This window comes from Ranitomeya imitator, chromosome 4 (genome assembly GCF_032444005.1).
Source record: "Ranitomeya imitator isolate aRanImi1 chromosome 4, aRanImi1.pri, whole genome shotgun sequence".
Classification (NCBI taxonomy): domain Eukaryota; kingdom Metazoa; phylum Chordata; class Amphibia; order Anura; family Dendrobatidae; genus Ranitomeya; species Ranitomeya imitator.
The window spans coordinates 671664467-671691423 of record NC_091285.1 but is presented as its reverse complement, the minus strand read 5'-3'; the positions used below and the strand labels follow the sequence as shown (position 1 = coordinate 671691423).

General features: G+C 55.4%; 1 protein-coding gene across 8 annotated transcripts; it reads left to right on the top strand.

Moving 5' to 3' along the window:
- Positions 1–200: 200 nt before the first annotated feature.
- Positions 201–25418, top strand: KHSRP (KH-type splicing regulatory protein). Of its 8 annotated transcripts, none has more exons than XM_069767296.1 (20): positions 201–369; positions 15930–16038; positions 16132–16170; positions 17038–17074; positions 17184–17236; positions 17316–17387; positions 17621–17678; positions 20686–20857; positions 20935–21033; positions 21728–21874; positions 21946–22048; positions 22189–22289; positions 22379–22520; positions 22652–22812; positions 23061–23170; positions 23866–23966; positions 24064–24249; positions 24347–24418; positions 24497–24702; positions 24838–25418. In XM_069767296.1, exons 1-20 carry the CDS (start codon positions 295–297, stop codon positions 24844–24846), a joined length of 2052 nt encoding a protein of 683 aa, XP_069623397.1. In that variant the 5' UTR covers positions 201–294; the 3' UTR covers positions 24847–25418. The 8 variants fall into 8 exon arrangements, with proteins under 8 accessions (XP_069623397.1, XP_069623399.1, XP_069623398.1 ...); XM_069767298.1 differs by having other exon boundaries at positions 211–369; positions 15930–16023; XM_069767297.1 differs by having other exon boundaries at positions 211–369; positions 15930–16023; positions 24788–25418.
- The last annotated feature ends 1539 nt before the right edge of the window (positions 25419–26957 follow it).

Sequence of the window (26957 nt, the reverse complement as noted above, 5' to 3'; positions counted from 1 at the left end):
GTCCATTACTAAGCGTGTTCCTCACTCATTTGTCGAGCCGCCCTGCAATCATGTTAGCCCCTCCTATTTGTCTTTGTCCCTTTGCTCTCTCACCATTGGTTAGAGAACTTTGCTAATCACAAACTCCGTGTCCTACCCCTTATTGTTATTGGCCGGACGGAACGCCAATCTGAAAGGTGATTGGTTGGCTGAGATGTCCGTCAACGAGCTACTTGTCTCCCCGTTTCCCAGTTTACCCTGCGCGTTGCGGCCTTGTTCGCGCCTTCAGCCCGCGGAGGAGCCGCTGCTGCCGCCATGTCCGACTATCCCGGAGCCCAGACCGGGAACCGCAAGGACGCGTTTGCTGATGCTGTGCAGAGGGCTAGGCAGGTGAGTAGACCGGGAGCAGTGGGCCGGGGCTGTGAAGACCCCTGAGGGGCGGAGGAGGGGACACAGGCCGGCAGTGTATTGTGCATCCGGCCGGCGCTGGCGGTGAGCGGGGCGCCTGTGCGGGTGTGCGGTGTATTCCCGCTGCGGGGCGGACGTATCATCGGTGGGACCTGGGCAGCTGCACGGGGGCCCAGATGTAAAGGCGCCACTACCGGCTCCAGAACAGGAAGAGTACGGTGAGCTGCGGGGGCCCATGCTGCTCCTGTACAGGGGCCTTGTCTATCTGTCTTCCTCTGGTTCTATCTACAGGGTGTGTGCCTGGATGGAGGGGCACCAAGCGTGCGTGTGTCCCCCAGTGTGCCTGGATGGAGGGGCACCAAGCGTGCGTGTGTCCCCCAGTGTGCCTGGATGGAGGGGCACCAAGCGTGCGTGTGTCCCCCAGTGTGCCTGGATGGAGGGGCACCAAGCGTGCGTGTGTCCCCCAGTGTGTGTGGATGGAGGGGCACCAAGCGTGCCTGTGTCCCCCAGTGTGTGTGGATGGAGGGGCACCAAGCGTGCCTGTGTCCCCCAGTGTGCCTGGATGGAGGGGCACCAAGCGTGCGTGTGTCCCCCAGTGTGCCTGGATGGAGGGGCACCAAGCGTGCGTGTGTCCCCCAGTGTGCCTGGATGGAGGGGCACCAAGCGTGCGTGTGTCCCCCAGTGTGTGTGGATGGAGGGGCACCAAGCGTGCGTGTGTCCCCCAGTGTGCCTGGATGGAGGGGCACCAAGCGTGCCTGTGTCCCCCAGTGTGCGTGGATGGAGGGGCACCAAGCGTGCGTGTGTCCCCCAGTGTGTGTGGATGGAGGGGCACCAAGCGTGCGTGTGTCCCCCAGTGTGTGTGGATGGAGGGGCACCAAGCGTGCCTGTGTCCCCCAGTGTGTGTGGATGGAGGGGCACCAAGCGTGCCTGTGTCCCCCAGTGTGTGTGGATGGAGGGGCACCAAGCGTGCCTGTGTCCCCCAGTGTGTGTGGATGGAGGGGCACCAAGCGTGCCTGTGTCCCCCAGTGTGTGTGGATGGAGGGGCACCAAGCGTGCCTGTGTCCCCCAGTGTGTGTGGATGGAGGGGCACCAAGCGTGCCTGTGTCCCCCAGTGTGTGTGGATGGAGGGGCACCAAGCGTGCCTGTGTCCCCCAGTGTGTGTGGATGGAGGGGCACCAAGCGTGCCTGTGTCCCCCAGTGTGTGTGGATGGAGGGGCACCAAGCGTGCCTGTGTCCCCCAGTGTGTGTGGATGGAGGGGCACCAAGCGTGCCTGTGTCCCCCAGTGTGTGTGGATGGAGGGGCACCAAGCGTGCCTGTGTCCCCCAGTGTGTGTGGATGGAGGGGCACCAAGCGTGCCTGTGTCCCCCAGTGTGTGTGGATGGAGGGGCACCAAGCGTGCCTGTGTCCCCCAGTGTGTGTGGATGGAGGGGCACCAAGCGTGCCTGTGCCCCCCAGTGTGTGTGGATGGAGGGGCACCAAGCGTGCCTGTGCCCCCCAGTGTGTGTGGATGGAGGGGCACCGACCCCCCCAGTGTGTGTGGATGGAGGGGCACCGACCCCCCCAGCGTGCCTGTGTCCCCCAGTGTGTGTGGATGGAGGGGCACCGACCCCCCAGCGTGCCTGTGTCCCCCAGTGTGTGTGGATGGAGGGGCACCGACCCCCCAGCGTGCGTGTCCCCCAGTGTGTGTGGATGGAGGGGCACCGACCCCCCAGCGTGCGTGTCCCCCAGTGTGTGGATGGAGGGGCACCGACCCCCCAGCGTGCGTGTGTCCCCCAGTGTGTGGATGGAGGGGCACCGACATCCCCCCCCCCCCCCAGCGTGCCTGTGTCCCCCCAGTGTGTTCCTGGATGGAGGGGCACCAACCCCCCAGCGTGCCTGGGCCCCCCCCCCCCCAGTGTATGTGGATGGAGGGGCACCAACCCCCCAGCGTGCCTGCGTCCCCCAGTGTATGTGGATGGAGGGGCACCAAACCGCCCCCCCCCAGCGTGCCTGTGTCCCCCCCAGTGTATGTGTGGATGGAGGGGCACCAACCAGAACCTTCCCCCCCCCCAGTGTGCCTGTGTTGCCCCAGTGTGTGTGGATGGAGGGGCACCAGCCCCCCAGTGTGCCTGTCGTCCCCCTTCCCCCCCCCCCCCCCCCCCAGTGTATGTGGATGGAGGGGCACCAACCCCCCAGTGTGCCTGGATGGAGGGACACCAACCCCCCAGCGTGCCTGTGTCCCCCCCCCCCCCCCCCCCCCAGTGTATGTGGATGGAGGGGCACCAACCCCCCAGCGTGCCTGTGTCCCCCAGTGTATGTGGATGGAGGGGCACCAACCCCCCCAGCGTGCCTGTGTCCCCCCAGTGTATGTGTGGATGAAGGGGCACCAACCCCCCAGCGTGCGTGTGTCCCCCAGTGTGTGGATGGAGGGGCACCGACCCCCCCCCCCCCCCCCCCCCCGCGTGCGTGTGTCCCCCAGTGTGTGGATGGAGGGGCACCGACCCCCCCAGCGTGCCTGTGTCCCCCCAGTGTGTTCCTGGATGGAGGGGCACCAACCCCCCAGCGTGCCTGTGTCCCCCCAGTGTGTTCCTGGATGGAGGGGCACCAACCCCCCAGCGTGCCTGCGTCCCCCAGTGTATGTGGATGGAGGGGCACCAACACCCCCCCCAGCGTGCCTGTGTCCCCCCCAGTGTATGTGTGGATGGAGGGGCACCAACCAGAACCCCCCCCCCCCCCCCAGTGTGCCTGTGTTGCCCCAGTGTGTGTGTGTGTGTGGATGGAGGGGCACCAACCCCCCACAGCGTGCCTGTGTTGCCCCAGTGTATGTGTGGATAGAGGTGCACCACCCCCCAGTGTGCCTGTGTACCCCCAGTGTATGTGTGGATGGACGTGCACCAACCCCCCAGTGTGCCTGTGTCCCCCCAGTGTATGTGGATGGAGGTGCACCAACCCCCCAGTGTGCCTGTGTCCCCCCAGTGTATGTGGATGGAGGTGCACCAACCCCCCAGCGTGCCTGTGTCCCCCCAGTGTATGTGTGGATGGAGCTGCACCAACCCCCCAGCGTGCCTGTGTTGCCCCAGTGTATGTGTGGATGGAGGGGCACCAACCCCCCAGTGTGCCTGTGTCGTGTCCCCCCCAGTGTATGTGGATGGAGGGGCACCAACCCCCCAGTGTGCCTGTGTCGCCCCAGTGTGTGCCTGGATGGAGGGGCACAAACCTCCCAGCGTGCCTGTGTCCCCCCAGTGTATGTGGATGGAGGGGCACCAACCCCCCAGCATGCCTGTGTCCCCCCCAGTGTATGTGTGGATGGAGGGGCACCAACCCCCCAGCGTGCCTGTGTCCCCCAGTGTATGTGGATGGAGGGGCACCAACCCCCCCAGCGTGCCTGTGTCCCCCCAGTGGATGGAGGGGCACCAACCCCGCCAGCGTGCTTGTGTCCCCCCAGTGTATGTGTGGATGGAGGGGCACCCCCCGCGTGCCTGTGCCCCCCAGTGTGTGTGGATGGAGGGGCACCGACCCCCCCAGCGTGCCTGTGCCCCCCAGTGTGTGTGGATGGAGGGGCACCAAGCGTGCCTGTGTCCCCCAGTGTGTGTGGATGGAGGGGCACCAAGCGTGCCTGTGTCCCCCAGTGTGTGTGGATGGAGGGGCACCGACCCCCCCCAGCGTGCCTGTGTCCCCCAGTGTGTGTGGATGGAGGGGCACCGACCCCCCAGCGTGCGTGTGTCCCCCAGTGTGTGGATGGAGGGGCACCGACCCCCCAGCGTGCGTGTGTCCCCCAGTGTGTGGATGGAGGGGCACCGACATCCCCCCCCCCCCCCCCAGCGTGCCTGTGTCCCCCCAGTGTGTTCCTGGATGGAGGGGCACCAACCCCCCAGCGTGCCTGGGCCCCCCCCAGTGTATGTGGATGGAGGGGCACCAACCCCCCAGCGTGCCTGCGTCCCCCAGTGTATGTGGATGGAGGGGCACCAACCCCCCCCCCCCCCAGCGGGCCTGTGTCCCCCCCAGTGTATGTGTGGACGGAGGGGCACCAACCAGAACCTTCCCCCCCCCCCCCCCCCCAGTGTGCCTGTGTTGCCCCAGTGTGTGGATGGAGGGGCACCAACCCCCCAGTGTGCCTGGATGGAGGGACACCAACCCCCCAGCGTGCCTGTGTCGCCCCAGTGTGTGCCTGGATGGAGGGGCACAAACCTCCCAGCGTGCCTGTGTCCCCCAGTGTATGTGGATGGAGGGGCACCAACCCCCCAGCGTGCCTGTGTCCCCCAGTGTATGTGGATGGAGGGGCACCAACCCCCCCAGCGTGCCTGTGTCCCCCCAGTGTATGTGTGGATGAAGGGGCACCCCCCCCCCGCGTGCGTGTGTCCCCCCAGTGTGTTCCTGGATGGAGGGGCACCAACCCCCCAGCGTGCCTGTGTCCCCCAGTGTATGTGGATGGAGGGGCACCAACCCCCCCAGCGTGCCTGTGTCCCCCCAGTGGATGGAGGGGCACCAACCCCGCCAGCGTGCTTGTGTCCCCCCAGTGTGTGTGGATGGAGGGGCACCGACCCCCCCAGCGTGCCTGTGTCCCCCAGTGTGTGTTGATGGAGGGGCACCGACCCCCCAGCGTGCCTGTGTCCCCCCAGTGTGTGTGGATGGAGGGGCACCGACCCCCCCAGCGTGCCTGTGTCCCCCAGTGTATGTGGATGGAGGGGCACCAACCCCCCCAGCGTGCCTGTGTCCCCCCAGTGTATGTGGATGGAGGGGCACCAACCCCCCCAGCGTGCCTGTGTCCCCCCAGTGTATGTGTGGATGAAGGGGCACCCCCCCCCCGCGTGCCTGTGTCCCCCCAGTGTGTTCCTGGATGGAGGGGCACCAACCCCCCAGCGTGCCTGCGTCCCCCAGTGTATGTGGATGGAGGGGCACCAACACCCCCCCCCCCCCCCCCAGCGTGCCTGTGTCCCCCCCAGTGTATGTGTGGTTGGAGGGGCACCAACCAGAACCCCTCCCCCCCCCCCCAGTGTGCCTGTGTTGCCCCAGTGTGTGTGTGTATGGAGGGGCACCAACCCCCCACAGCGTGCCTGTGTTGCCCCAGTGTATGTGTGGATGGAGGGGCACCAACCCCCCAGCGTGCCTGTGTCCCCCCAGTGTATGTGGATGGAGGTGCACCAACCCCCCAGTGTGCCTGTGTCCCCCCAGTGTATGTGTGGATGGAGGTGCACCAACCCCCCAGTGTGCCTGTGTCCCCCCAGTGTATGTGGATGGAGGTGCACCAACCCCCCAGTGTGCCTGTGTCCCCCCAGTGTATGTGGATGGAGGTGCACCAACCCCCCAGCGTGCCTGTGTCCCCCCAGTGTATGTGTGGATGGAGGGGCACCAACCCCCCAGTGTGCCTGTGTCGTGTCCCCCCCAGTGTATGTGGATGGAGGGGCACCAACCCCCCAGTGTGCCTGTGTCGCCCCAGTGTGTGCCTGGATGGAGGGGCACAAACCTCCCAGCGTGCCTGTGTCCCCCCCCAGTGTATGTGGATGGAGGGGCACCAACCCCCCAGCGTGCCTGTGTCCCCCAGTGTATGTGGATGGAGGGGCACCAACCCCCCCAGCGTGCCTGTGTCCCCCCAGTGGATGGAGGGGCACCAACCCCGCCAGCGTGCTTGTGTCCCCCCAGTGTATGTGTGGATGGAGGGGCACCCCCCCCCCCCCCCCCCCAGCGTGCCTGTGTCCCCCAGTGTATGTGGATGGAGGGGCACCAACCCCCCCAGCGTGCCTGTGTCCCCCCAGTGTATGTGTGGATGAAGGGGCACCAACCCCCCAGCGTGCGTGTGTCCCCCAGTGTGTGGATGGAGGTGCACCAACCCCCCAGTGTGCCTGTGTCCCCCCAGTGTATGTGGATGGAGGTGCACCAACCCCCCAGCGTGCCTGTGTCCCCCCAGTGTATGTGTGGATGGAGGTGCACCAACCCCCCAGTGTGCCTGTGTTGCCCCAGTGTATGTGTGGATGGAGGGGCACCAACCCCCCAGTGTGCCTGTGTCGTGTCCCCCCCAGTGTATGTGGATGGAGGGGCACCAACCCCCCAGTGTGCCTGTCGCCCCAGTGTGTGCCTGGATGGAGGGGCACAAACCTCCCAGCGTGCCTGTGTCCCCCCCAGTGTATGTGGATGGAGGGGCACCAACCCCCCAGCGTGCCTGTGTCCCCCAGTGTATGTGGATGGAGGGGCACCAACCCCCCCAGCGTGCCTGTGTCCCCCCAGTGGATGGAGGGGCACCAACCCCGCCAGCGTGCTTGTGTCCCCCCAGTGTATGTGTGGATGGAGGGGCACCCCCCCCCCCCCCCCCAGCGTGCCTGTGTCCCCCAGTGTATGTGGATGGAGGGGCACCAACCCCCCCAGCGTGCCTGTGTCCCCCCAGTGTATGTGTGGATGAAGGGGCACCAACCCCCCAGCGTGCGTGTGTCCCCCAGTGTGTGGATGGAGGGGCACCGACCCCCCCCCCCCCCCCCGCGTGCGTGTGTCCCCCAGTGTGTGGATGGAGGGGCACCGACCCCCCAGTGTGCCTGTGTCCCCCCAGTGTGTTCCTGGATGGAGGGGCACCCACCCCCCAGCGTGCCTGTGTCCCCCCAGTGTGTTCCTGGATGGAGGGGCACCAACCCCCCAGCGTGCCTGCGTCCCCCAGTGTATGTGGATGGAGGGGCACCAACACCCCCCCCAGCGTGCCTGTGTCCCCCCAGTGGATGGAGGGGCACCAACCCCGCCAGCGTGCTTGTGTCCCCCCAGTGTATGTGTGGATGGAGGGGCACCCCCCCCCCCCCAGCGTGCCTGTGTCCCCCCCAGTGTATGTGTGGATGGAGGGGCACCAACCAGACCCCCCCCAGCGTGCCTGTGTCCCCCCAGTGTATGTGGATGGAGGGGCACCAACCCCCCAGCGTGCCTGTGTCCCCCCAGTGTGTGTGGATGGAGAGGCACCAACCCACCAGCGTGCCTGTGTCCCCCCAGTGTGTGTGGATGGAGGGGCACCAACCCACCAGCGTGCCTGTGTCCCCCCAGTGTGTGTGGATGGAGGGGCACCAACCCCCCAGCGTGCCTGTGTCCCCCCAGTGTGTGTGGATGGAGGGGCACCAGCGTGCCTGTGTCCCCCCAGTGTGTGTGGATGGAGGGGCACCAACCCCCCAGCGTGCCTGTGTCCCCCCAGTGTATGTGGATGGAGGGGCACCAACCCCCCAGCGTGCCTGTGTCCCCCCAGTGTGTGTGGATGGAGAGGCACCAACCCACCAGCGTGCCTGTGTCCCCCCAGTGTGTGTGGATGGAGGGGCACCAACCCCCCAGCGTGCCTGTGTCCTCCCAGTGTGTGTGGATGGAGAGGCACCAACCCACCAGCGTGCCTGTGTCCCCCCAGTGTGTGTGGATGGAGAGGCACCAACCCACCAGCGTGCCTGTGTCCCCCCAGTGTGTGTGGATGGAGGGGCACCAACCCCCCAGCGTGCCTGTGTCACCCCAGTGTGTGTGGATTGAGGGGCACCGACCCACAGCGTGCCTGTCACCCAAGTGTGTGTGGATTGAGGGGCACTGACCCCCCCGGCGTACCTGTCACCCCAGTGTGTGTGGATTGAGGGGCACCGACCCACAGCGTGCCTGTCACCCCAGTGTATGTGTGGATGGAGTGGCACTGCCCCCGCCCCCCCAGCGTGCCTGTGTCTTTCCAGTGTATGTGTAGATGGAGAGGCACCAACCCTCCAGCGTGCCTGTCGCCCCAGTGTGTGCCTGGATGGAGGGGCCCCAACCCCCCAGCGTGCCTGTGTCCCCCCAGTGTATGTGGATGGAGGGGCACCAACCCCCCAGCGTGCCTGTGTCCCCCCAGTGTGTGTGGATGGAGAGGCACCAACCCACCAGCGTGCCTGTGTCCCCCCAGTGTGTGTGGATGGAGGGGCACCAACCCCCCAGCGTGCCTGTGTCCTCCCAGTGTGTGTGGATGGAGAGGCACCAACCCACCAGCGTGCCTGTGTCCCCCCAGTGTGTGTGGATGGAGAGGCACCAACCCACCAGCGTGCCTGTGTCCCCCCAGTGTGTGTGGATGGAGGGGCACCAACCCCCCAGCGTGCCTGTGTCACCCCAGTGTGTGTGGATTGAGGGGCACCGACCCACAGCGTGCCTGTCACCCAAGTGTGTGTGGATTGAGGGGCACTGACCCCCCCGGCGTACCTGTCACCCCAGTGTGTGTGGATTGAGGGGCACCGACCCACAGCGTGCCTGTCACCCCAGTGTATGTGTGGATGGAGTGGCACTGCCCCCGCCCCCCCAGCGTGCCTGTGTCTTTCCAGTGTATGTGTAGATGGAGAGGCACCAACCCTCCAGCGTGCCTGTCGCCCCAGTGTGTGCCTGGATGGAGGGGCCCCAACCCCCCAGCGTGCCTGTGTCCCCCAGTGTAGATGGAGAGGCACCAACCCTCCAGCGTGCCTGTGTCGCCCCAGTGTGTGCCTGGATGGAGGGGCACCGACAATCCCCTCCAGTGTGCCTGTGTCACCCCAGTGTATGGAGGGGCACCGATAACCAGTGTGCCTGTGTCACCCCAGTGTGCGCGTGTATGGAGGGGCACCAACCCCCCAGTGTGCCTGTCTCACCCTGTGTGTGTGGATGGAGGGGCAAACCCCCCCCCCCCCCCCCCCCCCAGTGTGCCTGTGTCACCCCAGTGTATGTGTGGATGGAGGGACATCCTCTTGCGTGCGTTGGTGTATCGCATGCCTGCACCCCCCATTGTCTGTGCCTGGGTAGAGGGGTAACCCATCTGTTGCTGGAGCTTTTGCCTGAACCCCGTGCTTGTTGCTGCGGAGTATGCCCGGATAGAGGGGCACCCATGCCCCCCACACGTTGGCGCTGCTTATGCATAGATGGAGGGGCACCTCCCCCCCTGTGTCGGTGCAGCGTATTCCTGGAAAGGGGGTCACCTGCCTCCTGTGTTGGCTTCACTTATGCATGGAGAGGGGCACCCCCGATGACGGTGATGGATAGTGGGGCGCCTCCCCCTGTGTCGGTGAAGCGTATGCCTGGATAGAGGAGCATCCCCCTCTCCCCGCAGCGTATGCCTGGACTGAGAGCCCCCCTGCACATCAGAGCATCTTATGCCTGGTTAGAGGGGCATCCCCCCCCCCCTGCACATCAGTGCAGCGTATGCATGGATAGAGGGGCACACACCCCTCTGCGTGCATCGGCGTCACTTATGCATGGAGAGAGGGGCACCCCCGCTGATGACCATGGATAGAGGGGCACCTCCCCTTGTCGGCGCAGCATATGCCTGGATAGTGGGGCACACCCCCCTCGCTCGGCGTATGTATAGAGGGGCACCCCTGTGCGTCGGCGCAGCTTATTCCTGGATAGAGGGCCCCCCCGCACGTCGGCACTGCGTGTGCCTGGATACAGGGGCACCTCCCCCCTGTATCGTTGCAGCGTATGCATGGGTAGCGGGGAGCACACCCCTCGCTCTGCGTATGCATAGATAGAGAGGCACACCTGTGTGTTGGTACATCATATGCATGGCTAGAGGGGCACACACCCCTCTGCGCGCATCCGCACCACTTATGCATGGATACAGGGGCACCCCCAGTGATGACCATGGTTAGTGGGGCACCTCCCCCCTGTGTGGGTGTTTCGTATGCCTGGGTAGAGGGGCACCTCCCCTATGCGTCAGCGCCGCGTATGCTTGGCTAGCGGGACACACACACACACACACACACACACACACACACACACACACACACACACACACACACACACACACACACCTGCACGCGTTAGCGCTGCATATGCATGCATAGAGTTGTACCCGCCGTGCACAGGCATTACATTTGTATGGGTAGAGGATCAGACCTCTCAGCGATGGATAGAGGGGCACACCCCTTGCATGCGTTTGCTTGGTTAGTGGGTCACACTCTCACCCCCCGCTCACCGGAGCTGCGCATGCCTGGATAGAGGGGCACCCCACAACACGTTGGTGCTGAGTATGGAGGCACCTCTCGGTGTGCCGCTTACTGGCGGATTCCGGCTCAACCCTCTGGTTGCATACACACCTCAGCCCTAGTCAGTGGTCTTGTGATTCAGTGCTGACATGGTGCAGGATCAGGGTGGTTGCTGTCGGGGGTGCTCCTGACCTTTGTAGACCCTTCCTATTATTACTACGCTATTTTGTTGTTACCCCTGAGCTCTCTCTGTCCGAATCCATCCCAATCTTCGTATGTTGAGCTCTTTCCTGCAGGTCACCCACAATCTGTGGCTCAATCCCCCACTGTCTTGACCTTCCCTGGCGCTCCCGTGATAACACTTCTCTGGTCCCCCAACAGATGTCTCTAAGGCTACGTTCACACTAGCGTTGTGCGCCGCTGCGTCGGCGACGCACAACGCACCGAAAAACGCGTGCAAACGCACGCAAAAACGCTGCGTTTTTCGACGCGTGCGTCGTTTTTTGACAAAAATCGGACGCAAGAAAAATGCAACTTGTTGCGTTTTCTTGGTCCGACGCTAGCGTCAAAAAAGACGCACGTGTCGGAAAACGCAACAAGCAAGAACGCATGCGTCCCCCATGTTAAACATAAAGGCGCATGACGCGTGCGTCGCCGCTGCGTCGCCCGACGCTAGCGCGACGCACACTAGCCGAACGCTAGTGTGAACGTAGCCTAAACCCGATCCACAGTGGTGATGTGATTGGCTGCAGTGGCCATTTATGACGATGGGCTGCATGTATAGGGACCAGAGAATCACTGGGGTATTGGGGGGAGGGGGCAGCTGTGCCAGTTATTACCTAGCAGGGTCTACCTTGCTGCAGTCTTGTGATCTGTCGTGTGGCAGGTCCTATTGCTCATCTTGTACAGGCAGCGCCCGGGATGGTAAAGGCTTCTTGCCTCTACTTCTCCCTATGGGAAGTGAGAGCTTTAAAGGGAACCTGTCATCCCCAAAATCGAAGGTGAGCTAAGCCCACCAGCATCAGGGGCTTATCTACAGCATTCTGGATGTAACCTGAAAGATGAGAAAGAGGTTAGCTTATCCATAAGGAGAAACGATACCCCTTACACCAGTCCAGAGCCTCTCACCTAGCCAAATTAGTTCTCATGCTTCGCACTGACGAGGGCCAACAGCCCGAAACACCGTGTCTGCGAATTGAGATACTGATTTGGCTTTTATCCTAAGTCATATTGCACAACTTGTTTAAAGGGTTGATTGTGACTTGTAGGATCGCTACTTCCAACAGGTGGCGCTATAGAGTTTAAGTCCTCTTTTTCTCAGAAGAGGCAATTTGCAGGTTAGATTATACTCACCCAGGGGCAGTCCCGCTGCGGTCCGGTCCGATGGGCGTCGCGGTCCGGGGCCTCCTATCTTCATTCCATGACGTCCTCTTCTCATCTTCACGCTGCAGTTCCGGCACACGCGTACTTTCTGTCCTGTTGAGGGCAGAGCAAAGTACTGCAGTGCGCAGGATCTGGGCCTCTCTGACCTTTTCCGGCGCCAGCGCACTGCAGTACTTCGCTCTGCCCTCAACAGGACAAAGTACGCCGGAGCTGCAGCGTGAAGACTAGAAAAGGACTTCATCTGATGAAAATAGGAGGCGCAGGACCGCCCCTGGGTGAGTATAATCTAACCTCTTTTTCTCATCTTTCAGGATACATCGGGGAGGGGGCGGGCTTATCTACAGCATTACAGAATGCTGCAGATAAGCCCCTGATGCCGGTGGGCTTAGCTAATCTTCGATTTTGGCGGTGACAGGTTCCCTTTAACGTCGGTCAGGTACACTATCTGCGTGCTGCACTAGGCTGCTGCTTCCATGTGCATGGCCACGCCCCTGTGCACCGCCTGCCTGACTGGCATATGCCTTCTACTCTAGATTCCTCATAACTGGCACATCGGATATCAGTTTTATTGGGGAACTTGCTCCTATGCAGCCGTATACCACCAATAGTCCATATATAAATACATGCAGGTTTCCTTTCATGTGATATAGCACCGCATATACCAGGACCACCGTAACTAGGGGCGCTGTACACAGTTAGTATCCAGCGGTGTTCTGAGTGGTTAGGGGGCGCCTGTTTCCAGCAGAGACCTGCTTGTGCAGTCATGGCCCCCAGGAGCCCTTGCGAGCATACGCTGCTCTTGGCCTTGTACACCATTGCGCCAGGCCGACTAATCCATAGAGGAGCCAGGGATGTCGTCAGGGCTTGGTATTCGGCGGCTCCGCTCTTCTTACACACTTTGGCACTTTGCAATGTATAGAATAAAATCCGCCACTAAATAAGCATTTTACACTTTGCAGAACAATCTGCGACACCAAATATCGTCCGGCTCCATGTCTGCACATCGGTTCAGTCCGTTTTTGTATGTGAAGCCTAAAGCTGATCACAATCATCCACAATGATGGACGTTATTAGTAACAATCGGCAAATGTACGTCGCTATCACCAGAGGGTCCGGTGCCCCCCAGCTTACATCTCGCGCTCCTAAAAGGGTTTTCAAAGCCCCTAAAAAAGACTTCTAAGCCGCTGAAGAGGTTAAAGCTGGTTTTACACTTGCTGTGTTTTTTTGGCCCGTTTTTGCAGCCCCAATGCATTTCTATGGGGCCGCAAAAATTCTTAGGAGCGCCGTACGCCAGTGAGGGCCGTATTTACGGCCATGAAAAATATCAAGCTTGCTCGATATATTTCACGGCTTATGGACACGGCCCCATCGAAAATCATTGGGGCAGCAAAAACAACGGAAGGTTGTTTTGCGGTGCACCATAACTTCCAGGTTTTGCTGACCACCGTTTTTTTCTCGATACTTTTGCCATAGTATTGGGAACCCGAGAAACGGCGATCTGCAAGTATTTTTATGGCCTGTTATTGCGGCAAACCGTGAAAATTGGCAATATGGCCCGCAATAACGGGCCGCAAAAATCCTGGTATGTGTAAAAGAACCCTAAAAATGTGTCATCGTCCCACCAGATCCTGCTGTCGTCATAACCCGATGACATGGCAGGAAATCATTGGCAGCAGTGGCGGTAATGGACGTGCCTTGTGATGCCCACGTGCTGCAGATTTCCCTGCTTGGACCCATTAGCCATCATGGCTGTTGGTCACATACGCGTTCTGTCCGGGAGCTTGACCCATTGTAGCCTGGTAGGAAACACGTGCAGATGTTACCCTCCGACTCTGCACAGCAACAGTGCCGACCACTGAGCCAGCGCACTGACAATAATCTGGACTATTGATGGACGTGGCATCCGAGTGTCTCCATCTCTGCCCGTATACACACAGCGCCTGGTGGCCGCCGTCCATGATTATTAGTCCTCCATTCACGAGGTTGGCTTCATGTTCCTTTTACCATCTGTCACTGTGTCTCTTCATGGCTGCTGGTGGTTTTGTAGATTATTTTAAAGATTTTTCTATGTAGGATTTGATGTAACGAACATGTTGTGTGGTCCAGCCCTTGTGATGGGTGCGGGGTCCGTCTCCTGCTCAGCTCTATTCACACTTGGCTTGTTCCTCTGTTCTGTTGGTATAAAATGTAGTTTTATAAATGCCCCTTGTCCACTCACCGGCAGTGAAATGTGTGGGCTGATTTACAGTGCCGGGGGCATTTTTAGGACTGCGGTCTGTCAGTGTAGTGTGGGCAGCACACAGATCCCCGCCGGCTGCATTTAGATGTATGAGACAGACCGGACATTTCCGCAGCACACGAGCGTCCCCTATATGTCTGTGTTCGCCTGCAGGTGTCCGCTTCACATTTTGGCAGCGAGGTTCCCTTGGTCACTTTCATTACTACCTCAGTCCTGCCTGTACAAACATAGGGAGCACGTATAGTGTGTGTGTATGTATATATACAATATATATAATTAGTGTGTATGTATGTATATGTTCTCTATCCCACTATAACCTGGAGAAAGGCTAAAGACCCCCGTACACATAAGACTCCTCAGTATCAGCGGACAGTCTGATTTGTATGGCGGTCTTACTGCAGATTGTCGGGAGAGAAGGATCCAATTTCCAAAGGCTGATCCTTTTGTTCTCTGGCATATAAACGGATGCCATGAGACAGGTGGACATTGTTGAAGGGGGGGGGGGGCGCCTGGCTGTCACTGAGTAAGGGGGGAAGGGGCAACTAGCTGTCAGTAAGCAAGGCTGGGGACAACTGGCGGTCACTGAGGAAGAAAGGGGGGGGCAGAGGTCACTGAGGAAGAAAGGGGGAGCAGAGGTCACTGAGGAAGGAAGGGGGGGGAGGTCGTTAAGGAAGGGGGGGAGCCCGGAGGTCATTGAGGAAGGAAGGGGGGGAGCCCGGAGGTCATTGAGGAAGGAAGGGGGGGAGCCCGGAGGTCATTGAGGAAGGAAGGGGGGGGAGCCCGGAGGTCATTGAGGAAGGAAGGGGGGGAGCCCGGAGGTCATTGAGGAAGGAAGGGGGGGAGCCCGGAGGTCATTGAGGAAGGAAGGGGGGGAGCCCGGAGGTCATTGAGGAAGGAAGGGGGGGAGCCCGGAGGTCATTGAGGAAGGAAGGGGGGGAGCCCGGAGGTCATTGAGGAAGGAAGGGGGGGGAGCCCGGAGGTCATTGAGGAAGGAAGGGGGGGAGCCCGGAGGTCATTGAGGAAGGAAGGGGGGGAGCCCGGAGGTCATTGAGGAAGGAAGGGGGGGAGCCCGGAGGTCATTGAGGAAGGAAGGGGGGGTGAGCCCGGAGGTCATTGAGGAAGGAAGGGGGGGAGCCCGGAGGTCATTGAGGAAGGAAGGGGGGGGGAGCCAAGGAGGTCATTGAGGAAGGAAGGGGGGGGGGGGAGCCTGGAGGTCATTGAGGAAGGAAGGGGGGGGGGGAGCCCGGAGGTCACTCTGGAGGGGAGTGGGGCATGAGAGCACAGGGTGAGGAGTCTGGTGGGCACTGGATGGTGGAAGCCTGGGGGGGGAGGCGGGGGGATCCTGGCAGCAGCTCTCATACCAATTGCAGGAGCTTATGGCTGACCCCTGTGCTCCTGTGTATGGGGCAGTCAGTGGGTATCGCTGTTAGTTGAGTGATTGTGCGCCCTACACTTACCTTGTGTTTGGTGGCCTCTATGGTGGCAGTCTGGTAATAATCACTACGGGTATAACTCTGGTACTGGATTCCTCTGAGGTTCCTGTGACTTGATGTTACCCGGCCTCGTGCAGACTTCTTGTGCTCGGGGCGGCTGTTTCTACAAGGTGTCATTACAGGTTTATGGCTCCTGATGAGTGGCGGCGCTCATTACAGGAGCCCGGCGGCGGCTCGTCTGATCTCAGCATTCACTAGAGGATCAGTGTCATTTATTTATGAGCGGCTGCACGACTCCTCGCTGTGTAGATCACCGCCTATTAGCGATTACCTGATATGGTGGCGTACACGGGTGAGGGTGAGTGCTGGACATTTCTTACATCCGCCCTATATCAGCCGTCATCTGCTCTGGAAGCCTTCATGATTGAGGAAAACCCCTCGTGATCCATAGCGGCCGATTCCGGAGTCTCACTAGGGCTCTGTTCACATGTGTCCTGTGCTCCGCTGAGCACCTGTATCAGGGTGACAGCATTGTAGGAGGTTTCTGCCATGTGTCCGTAGTGACGTCTTTTCTCTCTCGTCTTCTACAGATTGCAGCGAAGATCGGTGGTGAAGCTACCGGAGGAGTTAACAACACCCAAGAATTTAATTTTGGTAGTCAGAAAAGACAATTAGAAGACGGAGGTGAGCCGCTATTTGGTAAGACCTGTGATACGACCCGGTAGGTGACCTGGGGGGAGTAGTGCGCCTGGGATCATCTCTCGTTTAACTCTTGCCTTTCTTTTTACCCAGACCAACCAGAGTGCAAAAAATTGGCAACACAAAGCGAACGTAAGTAATCTTCATTATCGATGGCGAGTTTTGGATATAGGGTCTTTGGGTGTTTCTTTAATGTTCCTTTAGGGTATGTGCACACGTCAGGATTTCTTGCAGAAATTTTCCTGACAAAAACAGGACATTTCTGCCATAAATCCGCATGTGTTTTTTTTCGCGTTTTTTGATGCGTTTTTGGTGCGTTTTTTTCCCAAATGGATAGAATAGCCGGAAAAACACACAATCCGCAAAATTAATGAACATGCTGCTTTTTTTTTTTTTACCGCGATGCGTTTTTCCCCGGAATAAAACGCATCATGTGCACAAAACATGCAGAATGCATTCTAAATGATAGGATGCATAATGTATGAGTTTTTATAGCGTTTTTACCGTGAAAAAAAACGCAAAAAAAACCTGAACGTGTGCATATAGCTTTAACGATTAGCCAAAAAAAAGACGGTTCAAGGAACACTGCTGTCATGTTTTATGGAGTAGTACATGATTAATTGCATGGCCACTACCCAGGTCTTGTGAATCGATTTGCACCATCTCTGTTGATGATTGTCTTGTGTGGGGGATATGGGACCCCCAGCGATTGTCAGAACATAGGCCTTTTGTTCCCTGTTCTCACCTGGCCATAAGACGGCAGCCATTAGGAGTGAATTTGGTGGCATTGTGGCCCTGTCTCTCCTTTTTCATCACCGACACTGATGAAGAAAACCAAGTTATCTTCTTTGTTAAAGATAAGAATGGCCGTGGCCAGAGGAGAAGTCACTCTGGCGATCAGTGGGGGTCTCAGTGTTGAGACCCAAACCAATCTAATAGTTCTCGCTAGTGTACCCCTTTCATCCTTCATAAATCTGTGTCCTTTTCTACATATTTCAGCGATCGCCCCTCCGCTCACTCCAGTACATGTGCCTCGGTAAGTCTTCGTGCCCCTTTGCCCGCGCACGTTTTTTTTTTTTTCCTCTTTTTTCCCCTGTCCCTTCTTTCCCAGCGCATCATTGTTAATGACTCTTTTGTGGCTTTAGGGCAACAACGCTGACTGAAGAATATCGCGTCCCCGATGGCATGGTGGGACTAAGTGAGTGACTAGTGCCAGCGCTCTTTGTCGTGCATTATAGTAATTGATGACTAGACTAATGATCCATCTTCACTTTCAGTCATTGGCCGAGGAGGAGAACAAATAAACAAGATCCAACAAGAGTCAGCCTGTAAAGTTCAGATTTCCCCAGGTGAGAAAATTGTGTCCCTATAACCCTCCTGTAGGGGAAACATCACTGGTATGGTGCCAAGAGATCCGTCATGTCGCCTGACTGATTAAATGCCTTTAGGCCTCACTATCAATATATGATTGATTGATCTCATCCGTGGCGCTGTATAGATTTTTTTTTTTTTAGGAATGGTGCCTACCTGGCACCAGATGGCAAATTTAAGGCGGCTACTAAGAGTACCCTCTCTTTTACAGATAGTGGAGGGCTCCCGGAGCGGGTGGTGTCACTAACCGGTTCTCCAGACTCTGTGCAGTAAGTAAACTCTACGTGTGACCACGCTGAAACCTGAGTCCAACACTTAACAAACATGAATGAGACCTTTTGGATGGCAGGATCTGAGCCCGCTCCATGTACAGTGGGCGCTGGCTTTGTTATACAGCCAGCATCTGCAGCTGGTGAGATCGCAGCTAGTGCTATTTGATGTCCCCAGTATCCTAATGGTGGAAGTAAAAAAAAAAAAAAAAATGGTACCAGTAAAAATGACCAGTCGCCCTGGGGAAAAAAACCTCCCAATTTTCACTGACCAAAAAAAATCAGTTATTGGGCTCAAAAAATGGATATATATATATATGTCCTGATTCTTCACTTGTTTTCAGCTACTGAAATTTGACACAAAACCCTAGTGTACAGTTAGCTCACATTAATTATGGGCTGAATCTGCGCACAGGTGTGAGGTCACTCCTCTCCTCCCCTTCTTGGGAGTTTGGTAAGGGATAAGAGGATGACCTTTAGAATGGTCAGCGAGGATGGCAGGCAGCAAGGGTTCTGGTGGTGCTGATCGCTGTATCATGCTGGCGCTTACTCAGCTCGACACCCTCATTCCTAAGCAGATAAGTAAACACAAACCTACCCACACATTGTTAACAGAATGAACGTACATAGGCTGTACAGCAACTGATAAATTTAAAGGATAAATTGCGTGGGCTCCCGTGTAATTTTTAATAACCAGCAGAGGGAAAGCTGATGGTTGGGAGCAGATGTTTATAGCCTGGGGACGGGGTAATACCCATAGAGCTTCCCAGGCTATTAATATCGGCTCACAATTGTATACTTAACATTTACTGGCTATTAAAATGGGGGATCCCCCCCCCCCCCCCCCCCCCCCCCAAAAAAAAAAAAAAAAAAAGTGTGGTTCCCCCTATTATCCAGCAAAGGCTATGCAGACAGCTGTGGGCTGATATTAATAGCCTAGGAAGAGGCCATGGATATTGGCATCCCCCAGGCTAAAAAAAACATCAGTTCTCAGCTGTCCCATATAAGGTACGCCAAATCTGGCGCTTAGCTCTTTCCACTTGCCCTGTAGCGGTGGCAGGTAGGGTTCATATTTGTGGGGTTGATGCCATCTTTGTATTGTCAGGTGACATTAAGCCCACAGATTAGTAATGGAGAAGCATGTAGAAGACATCTCTCCATTACTAATCTTGTAGTTATATGGTAAATACACAGCCAGAATAAAGTCCTTTATTTGAAATAATCAGACTCCTTTTAATAATCTTAATTAAACCATACTTACTAAACGCCTAATCCAGACGCCTTCGTCTCCTGAAACAAAAATAAAATAATAAACCAGAAATATTCCTCACCTGTCCACCGAGAAGGTAATCCATAATGTCCCATGATGATACTGATCACTTTGAGAGCAGTCACATCTCAGACAGCGATACACTGACAGGAGGTAATCACCAGAGTTCATCAGCTCCTGTGATCTCCCTTATGGCACCTTCTCCATAGGAAAGTTCTCACAGCGGTGCTGTAACACTCCGGAGCTGATGTACTCCGGTGAACTCACAGCGGCGCAGTGATAACACTGTGGGAGGGATTACCTCCTGTCAGTGTATTGCCGGGTAGAGCGGTCACCTCTCCCAATGTGACTGTTCTACACATGCGATCGCCGTGGGACACTCGTTATTAAATGGACTATGATGGACAGGGAGTATATGTTGGTTTATTTTGCATTATTTCTAGGAGACGAGGGCGTCGAAAATGTGGTGTGAGTATGTTTTTTATTATGTGAATGTGTCTGTAATTTAACTTTTTTTTTTTTTTTCTTTTAACTGTGAGCACAGGCGCCGGCAGCTGATACTACTCTCCCATCAGACATAGCCCGATGGGAGCAGTAGTCTCATCAGCCCACGCCTGCTTTTTTTTACCGCAGGTCACAGCTGTGGAATCACGCTGACATCTGCCAGCATGATACCGCAGCGCTGTGGCCGACAGTACCGGCGGTAGTGTTACCGCGGGTGACAGTCGCAGCTGCGAGGTCACGCTGACATGTGACAGCATGACCCCGCAGCGGTCTTACGGAAGCCCCCGTCAACGCACGCACTGAGCAGTGTGTGCAATGACAGGAAAATAAAGCCCACTGCATACGCTGCCGGCTACAACAAAATGGCTGTGATCTCCTCCCACAGCCGTGACCTGGACAGCCCATGGTGTGCCCAGGTCACAGCTAAGAGACAGGAGGAGCAGTCCCAATGCAAGAGATACGGTCGGAGTCTGACCGTAGGCTCTTATGCCCATAGCTGCTGTAAGTGAGGTGTGCAAGTGTCGTTCCCAGACACGCACAACCCCTCTAGTCAAAATGGCAGCCCCCAGTGGCACACATAAATGTCAATAAATAAACTATTAAAGTAGTTTAATTTTGTATTTATTTATTTATATAGCACCATTGATTCCATGGTGCTGTACATGAGGAGAATGAAAAATATAATCAATAATTATTTATACAAAATTAAAATCACGGTTCCTTTCTTTTAAATGGCTCGCGTGCTTCATGAATTTTGTGCAAAATTAATTTTGCAGTTAATCAGCAGGAAACATCTGCAAACCCTAAACCTTGCCCACAGACAAACCCCAAAAAAGCCGACAAACATATAAAATCCGTAAAAAAAAACTATAAAAATGCCCCCCAAAAAGCAATAACATTGTTTTTTTTTTTTCTTTGTAATCTGCGCAGTGGAAATAAAATTTAAATAAATTTTCACCATTTAATCACACAGGTGTGTGTATAGATGTTTAAAAAAAAAAAAAATTATATCTCTATATATCTCTATTATGTAATTTTTCCCTTAGTACGTTATGTCGCTCTGCCAAAAAGTCTTCATACAAATTGTTAGTTGACCAAAAAATTGGCTGAGTTGTGAATCCCAAGTGAGATCGTCCAGTCCCCCAAGCATTTTGGCCTTTGACCACATTAGTCGTGCAGGTCCTGAAGATGGGGGCAGATGGCATCATGTTTCTTTCTCTTGTTTTCTTGTAGGAAAGCAAAAATGATGCTTGATGACATAGTAGCTCGGGGCCGTGGAGGAGCGCCCGGACAGTTTCATGATAACGCCAATGGGCAGAACGGCTCCTTACAGGAGATCATGATACCTGCCGGCAAAGCCGGTCTCATTATTGGGAAGGGCGGAGAAACTATTAAACAGCTGCAGGTAAGTGGCGGGTGTCTGGGGCACGCAGATCAGCATGTGGCTCTGTAGACTCCATATTTGCTTCTCTTCCTGTCCAGGAGCGTGCTGGGGTCAAGATGATTCTAATACAAGATGGCTCACAGGGCACGAATGTGGATAAGCCCCTGCGCATTGTGGGAGAGCCCTTCAAAGTGCAAGTAGGTGTCCGGAAACCGATGCCGTCGCTCTACCTTCACACCACTATGCTAGCACTCATATTGTATTGATGTCCGGCACTCGCACTTCTCAGGACTTTCAAGTTAGAAAAGCATCAAACAGTGTGACACATTGGTAATCCTGAGTTATACGGGCAGAAGGGAACCACACCTATTACTACTCCGGTGTATAAATGTGACGCATGGCTCTAATTCATCTAATTCTATGTATTAAACATGACAATGGAAAATTCGGGGAAAAGTGAATTATCAACATACATATAATAGTTGTGATAATTCTCTGATTCTGTATCCAGACGTCATTAGTCACATATTACGACCAGAGAAATCAGCCACAACATCTGCCTGAAACGATGAGAACTCGTACCGTCATACTCGCAGTTCAGACACGTGGGCTCCACAGCTTGTAGCACTTCTCGGTTTGTTTTTAAGTTTACAGCGATCTACTTCACAGTTCATTAACTTGTTCTAAGATATGAAACTGCAAAACGTTCCCCCCCCAACTATTGCACCTTGGAACATCCAGGCATCGACGTGGATTTTCTCTTGCGACTCAGGAGCTATAGATCACCAGCAGCCCCCCATGCATTACCCTTCTTCCCATGGACTAAACTGCAGATTTTTCCAAGCTTTTATAATCTGTACACTGACATTGCCTTTGTACTTTTCTCTGCAGCAAGCCTGTGAGATGGTGATGGATCTCTTACGAGAAAGAGATCAGGGAAACTTTGGTGAAAGGAATGAGTACGGCTCCAGGGAAAGAGGTGGTGGCGGAGGGGGAGGTGGTGGAGGCGGCATTGATGTGAGTAGCGGCTACATAGAAGTAAGTAGCGGTCCCTGGTAGTGGTAAGTGCATGGTGGCAGGTTTCCGGCACTCATAGGTTTATTTTACAGGTACCGGTCCCTCGGCACTCAGTCGGGGTAGTAATAGGACGCAATGGAGAAATGATCAAGAAAATTCAGAATGACGCCGGGGTCAGGATACAGTTTAAACAAGGTGAGAGTCCGATCTGCTTCAGACTACTGTGCGTGAGCCCATGTGTAAGTTATACTGAATGGCGGGTGGTGCATTGTGTATTTTATAGTAAGATTTTCACTATATTCCTGAGGCTTTAACCTATAAAATCTCGTGTACAGATGATGGGACTGGCCCTGATAAGATTGCACACATTATGGGGCCCCCCGACAGATGTGATCACGCAGCCAGGATAATCGGTGACTTATTGCAGAGCTTGCGAGTGAGTATGGCTACTTCTAGTAGTGAGAGCGGCTGACCAAACACACAATATGTGACGTCGGCTCACGGTCTACCTGGCTTTGTTTGTAGAGCGGTCCACCGGGACCTCCAGGCCCTGGTATGCAACCTGGTGGCAGAGGAAGGGGTCGAGGGCAAGGTCCATGGGGACCTCCTGGAGGAGAAATGACCTTTTCTATACCATCTCATAAATGTGGCTTGGTTATCGGTCGAGGTGAGTGGACGGTTGGTGGCGGCTCTTTGATCTTCTCGCTCCTGTTGGGCTGCGTTCACGTGTTGTGGTGCTTTTTTTTTTTTTTTTAATCACATTAAAACCACAGTTCTTATGTTTTCCTATCTCTGCAGGTGGAGAGAATGTAAAGGCAATTAACCAACAGACGGGGGCGTTTGTGGAGATCTCACGGCAGCCGCCACCCAATGGCGACCCTAACTTCAAAATGTTCATTATCCGCGGCTCACCACAACAGATCGACCATGCCAAACAGCTCATCGAGGAGAAGATTGAGGTGAGACGCGGTGCACTCCGGCAGTCGCTGCAGGAGAACTACCCATGGGGTCTCCGAGCTGGCTCCCTGCCGAAGAAGCATTTTGCATTCTTCTCTGCGGTGTGACCGCACTTTCCTTGCTGCTCACTGACTATTCCATCATTGATAAATCAAACATTACAAAACTTACATTTCGCATTCAGAGCTTTGCAAAATCATTCCATGAATCCAGTTCTGATAAAGTATGACGTGTTCTGTTTTCCTCCTAGGGTCCCTTGTGCCCGATCGGTCCTGGCCCCCCTGGTCCTGGCCCAGCTGGCCCCATGGGTCCATTTAACCCAGGTCCTTACCCACCCGGACCCCCAGGAGCTCCACCACAGTATGTGCTTTTGTCTAGTTTCATTTTGTATTTCCTCATAATAAGACGCGCTCCCACAAGCCGATTTATTCCAGGTGTAGTAATATGATGGTCGCCCCCATTTTCCAGCGGCGATCGGCTCCTCTTCTGGGTCATACGACTACAATTCCTACTCTCCGGATCCTGTCGCTTTATCAGTGTAAATCTATGGAGCATTGTAGACGTCTGGCTCACACACAGACCCCAGGGTCTGGACAGTGGGAATTGCAGTGGCCCAAAATCAGGTGTAGTATCTTCTCTGTAAGGGGTTTTCCTCTACTAATGGACGTTGCATACACTGTGGGGGGAATGTACACAGAGGGTGACTTACAGATCCAGCTGCAAGTGACCCTGACCTCCTGGATGGAAGCCATGTGGCAAGGTAGTTTGATGGCCGCAGCTGCTGAGGTGACCCCTCTGGTGCCTGCACTTGCAGAGTATGGGACCCCACTAGAGACTTTAGTTCTTGTCTATTCTGGGCCTTCTGGTTTGGTAAAGAAATGTTTTCTTTCCCGTTTACCTTATTTTTTGAACATGTGTTTGTTACAAGGACGTCTCAGGATTCGGTGCCCTTAGGGGTTCCCACCTGATCGGTCTTATGGGAGACGAGCGTAGTATCTAAGCTGCAAAGTTTTTCTAATATGTATTTTCCTTCTGCTTTCCTCTTTGTGTTGCAGTCCGGGTCCACCGCCTCCTCCACCCCCTCACCAGTACCCCCCACAGGGATGGGGCAGCACGTATCCCCAGTGGGGGCAGCCACCAGCCCCTCACGACCCTAGTAAGTTGTGGCCCGTGTGCGCCATGATGAGGTATGCATAGTAAGGTATACACAAAATGTTCTGTTTTTTTCACAGCAAAACCTCCTGCCCCCACAGATCCAAGCGCTGCCTGGGCCGCTTACTACTCTCACTACTACCAACAGCCGCCCGCTCCTGTCCCCGGGCAGCCGCCTGCCGTCCCTGTCCCTCCTCCACAAGGAGAGCCCCCACAGCAGCAGCAGCCGCCCCCCGCCAGCCAGCCCGACTACACCAAGGCATGGGAGGAGTACTATAAGAAGATGGGTGAGTTCTCATGTCTGCGCTCAGGCTCCACATGGCCATACCGCAAGCCCTGGGCGATGTAGGACTCTTCCCAAATCTCTATTGCTCCCTGTCACAGGCCAGCAAACGACTCAGCCATCAGGACAGCCGGATTACACAAAGGCCTGGGAAGAATATTACAAGAAACAAGGTGCAGTGCCCGGACCCATCACCTCGTCCTCCATGTAACTTCTCACATATATTGACGAACATTTCTCTATTTTTGCAGCCCAAGCAGCAGCAGCTCCTGGCGCCCCCGTGGCAGCCCAAGCAGTAGCTGCGACAGCAGTGGCAGCGGCATCCAGTGCTCCGCCCGCGGCACAACCTGACTACACCGCGGCATGGGCGGAATATTACAGACAACAGGCGGCATACTATGGCCAGGCACCGGGAGCGCCACCCGCACAGCCCCCTCCGACACAGCCAGGACCACAGGTCAGTCCCTTGCCTACTTCGGCATGTGCGCCCCCTGCTGGTGGGGTTTATGCTAGTGTGCCTCACGGTGTGTCCTCTGTTCCAGGACGCCCATGGCCTGCTCGGCTGATGCCCTGCTCTCCTCTCTTCTTCCAGGCCCAGTGAATGTCACTTGTCGTCACTCATTACCAGTCTGGAGATGGGAGCCTCTGTTGCTGACCTCAGTGAGGGGAGAAGCTATTTGACGAGTCCCCTAGTTGTATTTTATTTTTTAGGACATTTTCTTGTTTTGTCCTTCATCCTTTCCCGGTTTTTCATCTTAAAAACAAGACAAATGGTGGCCCCCCGCGGAAGGGCAGGTTCTAGACATTAGGACTAATCTGAGCGCCTCCCGTCCTCTCACCTCCCAACAATTACAAAACACGGTTTTATTCACTGGAGCTGCCCGTGAGTAATAAAATATATGATTTTTTTATTTTTTAACGTAAAAAGTTTATTGCCCCCACCCCATCCCCCAATGTCCCTGTGCTTTTAGTTGGTTGAACATTCCCTGGTGACATCCCCATGCTGTCTGCTGGTCCCATGTCCGCAGCTGGGGTCTTGTGAAGTGCGCCGGTCCCTCCCGCCATTGGGGGGTCGTGATGTGTTTTGTCTGTTCAGAGACATTGGAAACTGTACGCTGAGTTTTTACTTTTTATTGCCTGTTTTTAACTTCACAATAAACAATGACAAAACTCTCCCGACTTCGCTCTGCTCTGTTCTTCTATCTTCTGTTTTTGTCATCCAGATGGATTTTTTTTTACGTTCCTGTTGTTGTTCCTTGTGATGATTTCTATGCTGTGATTTTGGAACGGTATAGGGAATCGCAATAAATCTGTGAAAGAAAATGGTCTTGGTCGTGTCTCCATGGTTCACAACCCCACTATCTCGTCGTGCACAAAGGAAGGTAACATGGCGGGCTGAGCCGTGTCTGGGTACATAGATGAGATCACTGCTGCCCAAAGCTGGGACAGGAGCGACATACAGGGATTCCTCTGTGCCCAGTGTCGCCTTCATCTTTCCCCCTACATTCAGAAGAAGCCCCCATTACAGCAACCATGAGGATAGTCGCCCAGGTCTGATGGACAGAATAAGTCTCATCTCCAGAGTAGCTGAGAAGAGACTGCCGGATCGTTGTGTGGGAAAAGATTCGGCCCAATATCTGCTTATTTATTTAATCTTTTTTGAGACTTTCAGTCCAGTGGGTGATTCCTACTCACAGACAGCCTGCCCTGAGAGTGCGCACACGAAGAGCTGTCACTCCTCTATTGGTACTGCCCACGGGACCGAACACTGACTGTATTATACTGAATTAATATCAATTGCTCTATAGTAAGTCAGACAAAGCAACAAGTTCTATTGAACGGCTATAGTTTTCAGAATGTAGTATTCAAGATCGATCCTGTATTATCCTCCAGAGTTGCACTCACTATTCTGCTGGTGCAGTCACTGTGTACATACATTACATTACTGATCCTGAGTTACATCCTGTATTATCCTCCAGAGCTGTGCTCACTATTCTGCTGGTGCAGTCACTGTGTACATACATTACATTACTGATCCTGAGTTACATCCTGTATTATCCTCCAGAGCTGCACTCACTATTCTGCTGGTGCAGTCACTGTGTACATACATTACTGATCCTGAGTTACATCCTGTATTATACTCCAGAGCTGCACTTACTATTCTGTTGTTGGTGTATTGTAAGTGCAGCTCTGGAGTATAATACAGGATGTAACTCAGGATCAGTAATGTATGTACACAGTGACTGCACCAGCAGAAAAGTGAGTGCAGCTCTGGGGTATAATACAGGCGGTAACTCAGGATCAGTAATGTAATGTATGTACACAGTGACTGCACCAGCAGAATAGTGAGTGCAGCTCTGGGGTATAATACAGGAGGTAACACAGGATCAGTAATGTAATGTATGTACACAGTGACTGCACCAGCAGAAAAGTGAGTGCAGCTCTGGGGTATAATACAGGAGGTAACTCGGGATCAGTAATGTATGTACACAGTGACTGCACCAGCAGAATAGTGAGTGCAGCTCTGGGGTATAATATACAGGAGGTAACTTGGGGATATTCGGGAGAAGTCTTGGAGGCGATTGGGTGAGGAGTGAATAAGTGTGGAGGAGAGGAGGAGGTCTTGGGAGGACCGGAGATTACGTGAGGGAAGATATTGGGAGATTAGTTTGGAAATATACGGAGGAGAAAGGTTATTTGTTAGATGGCTTT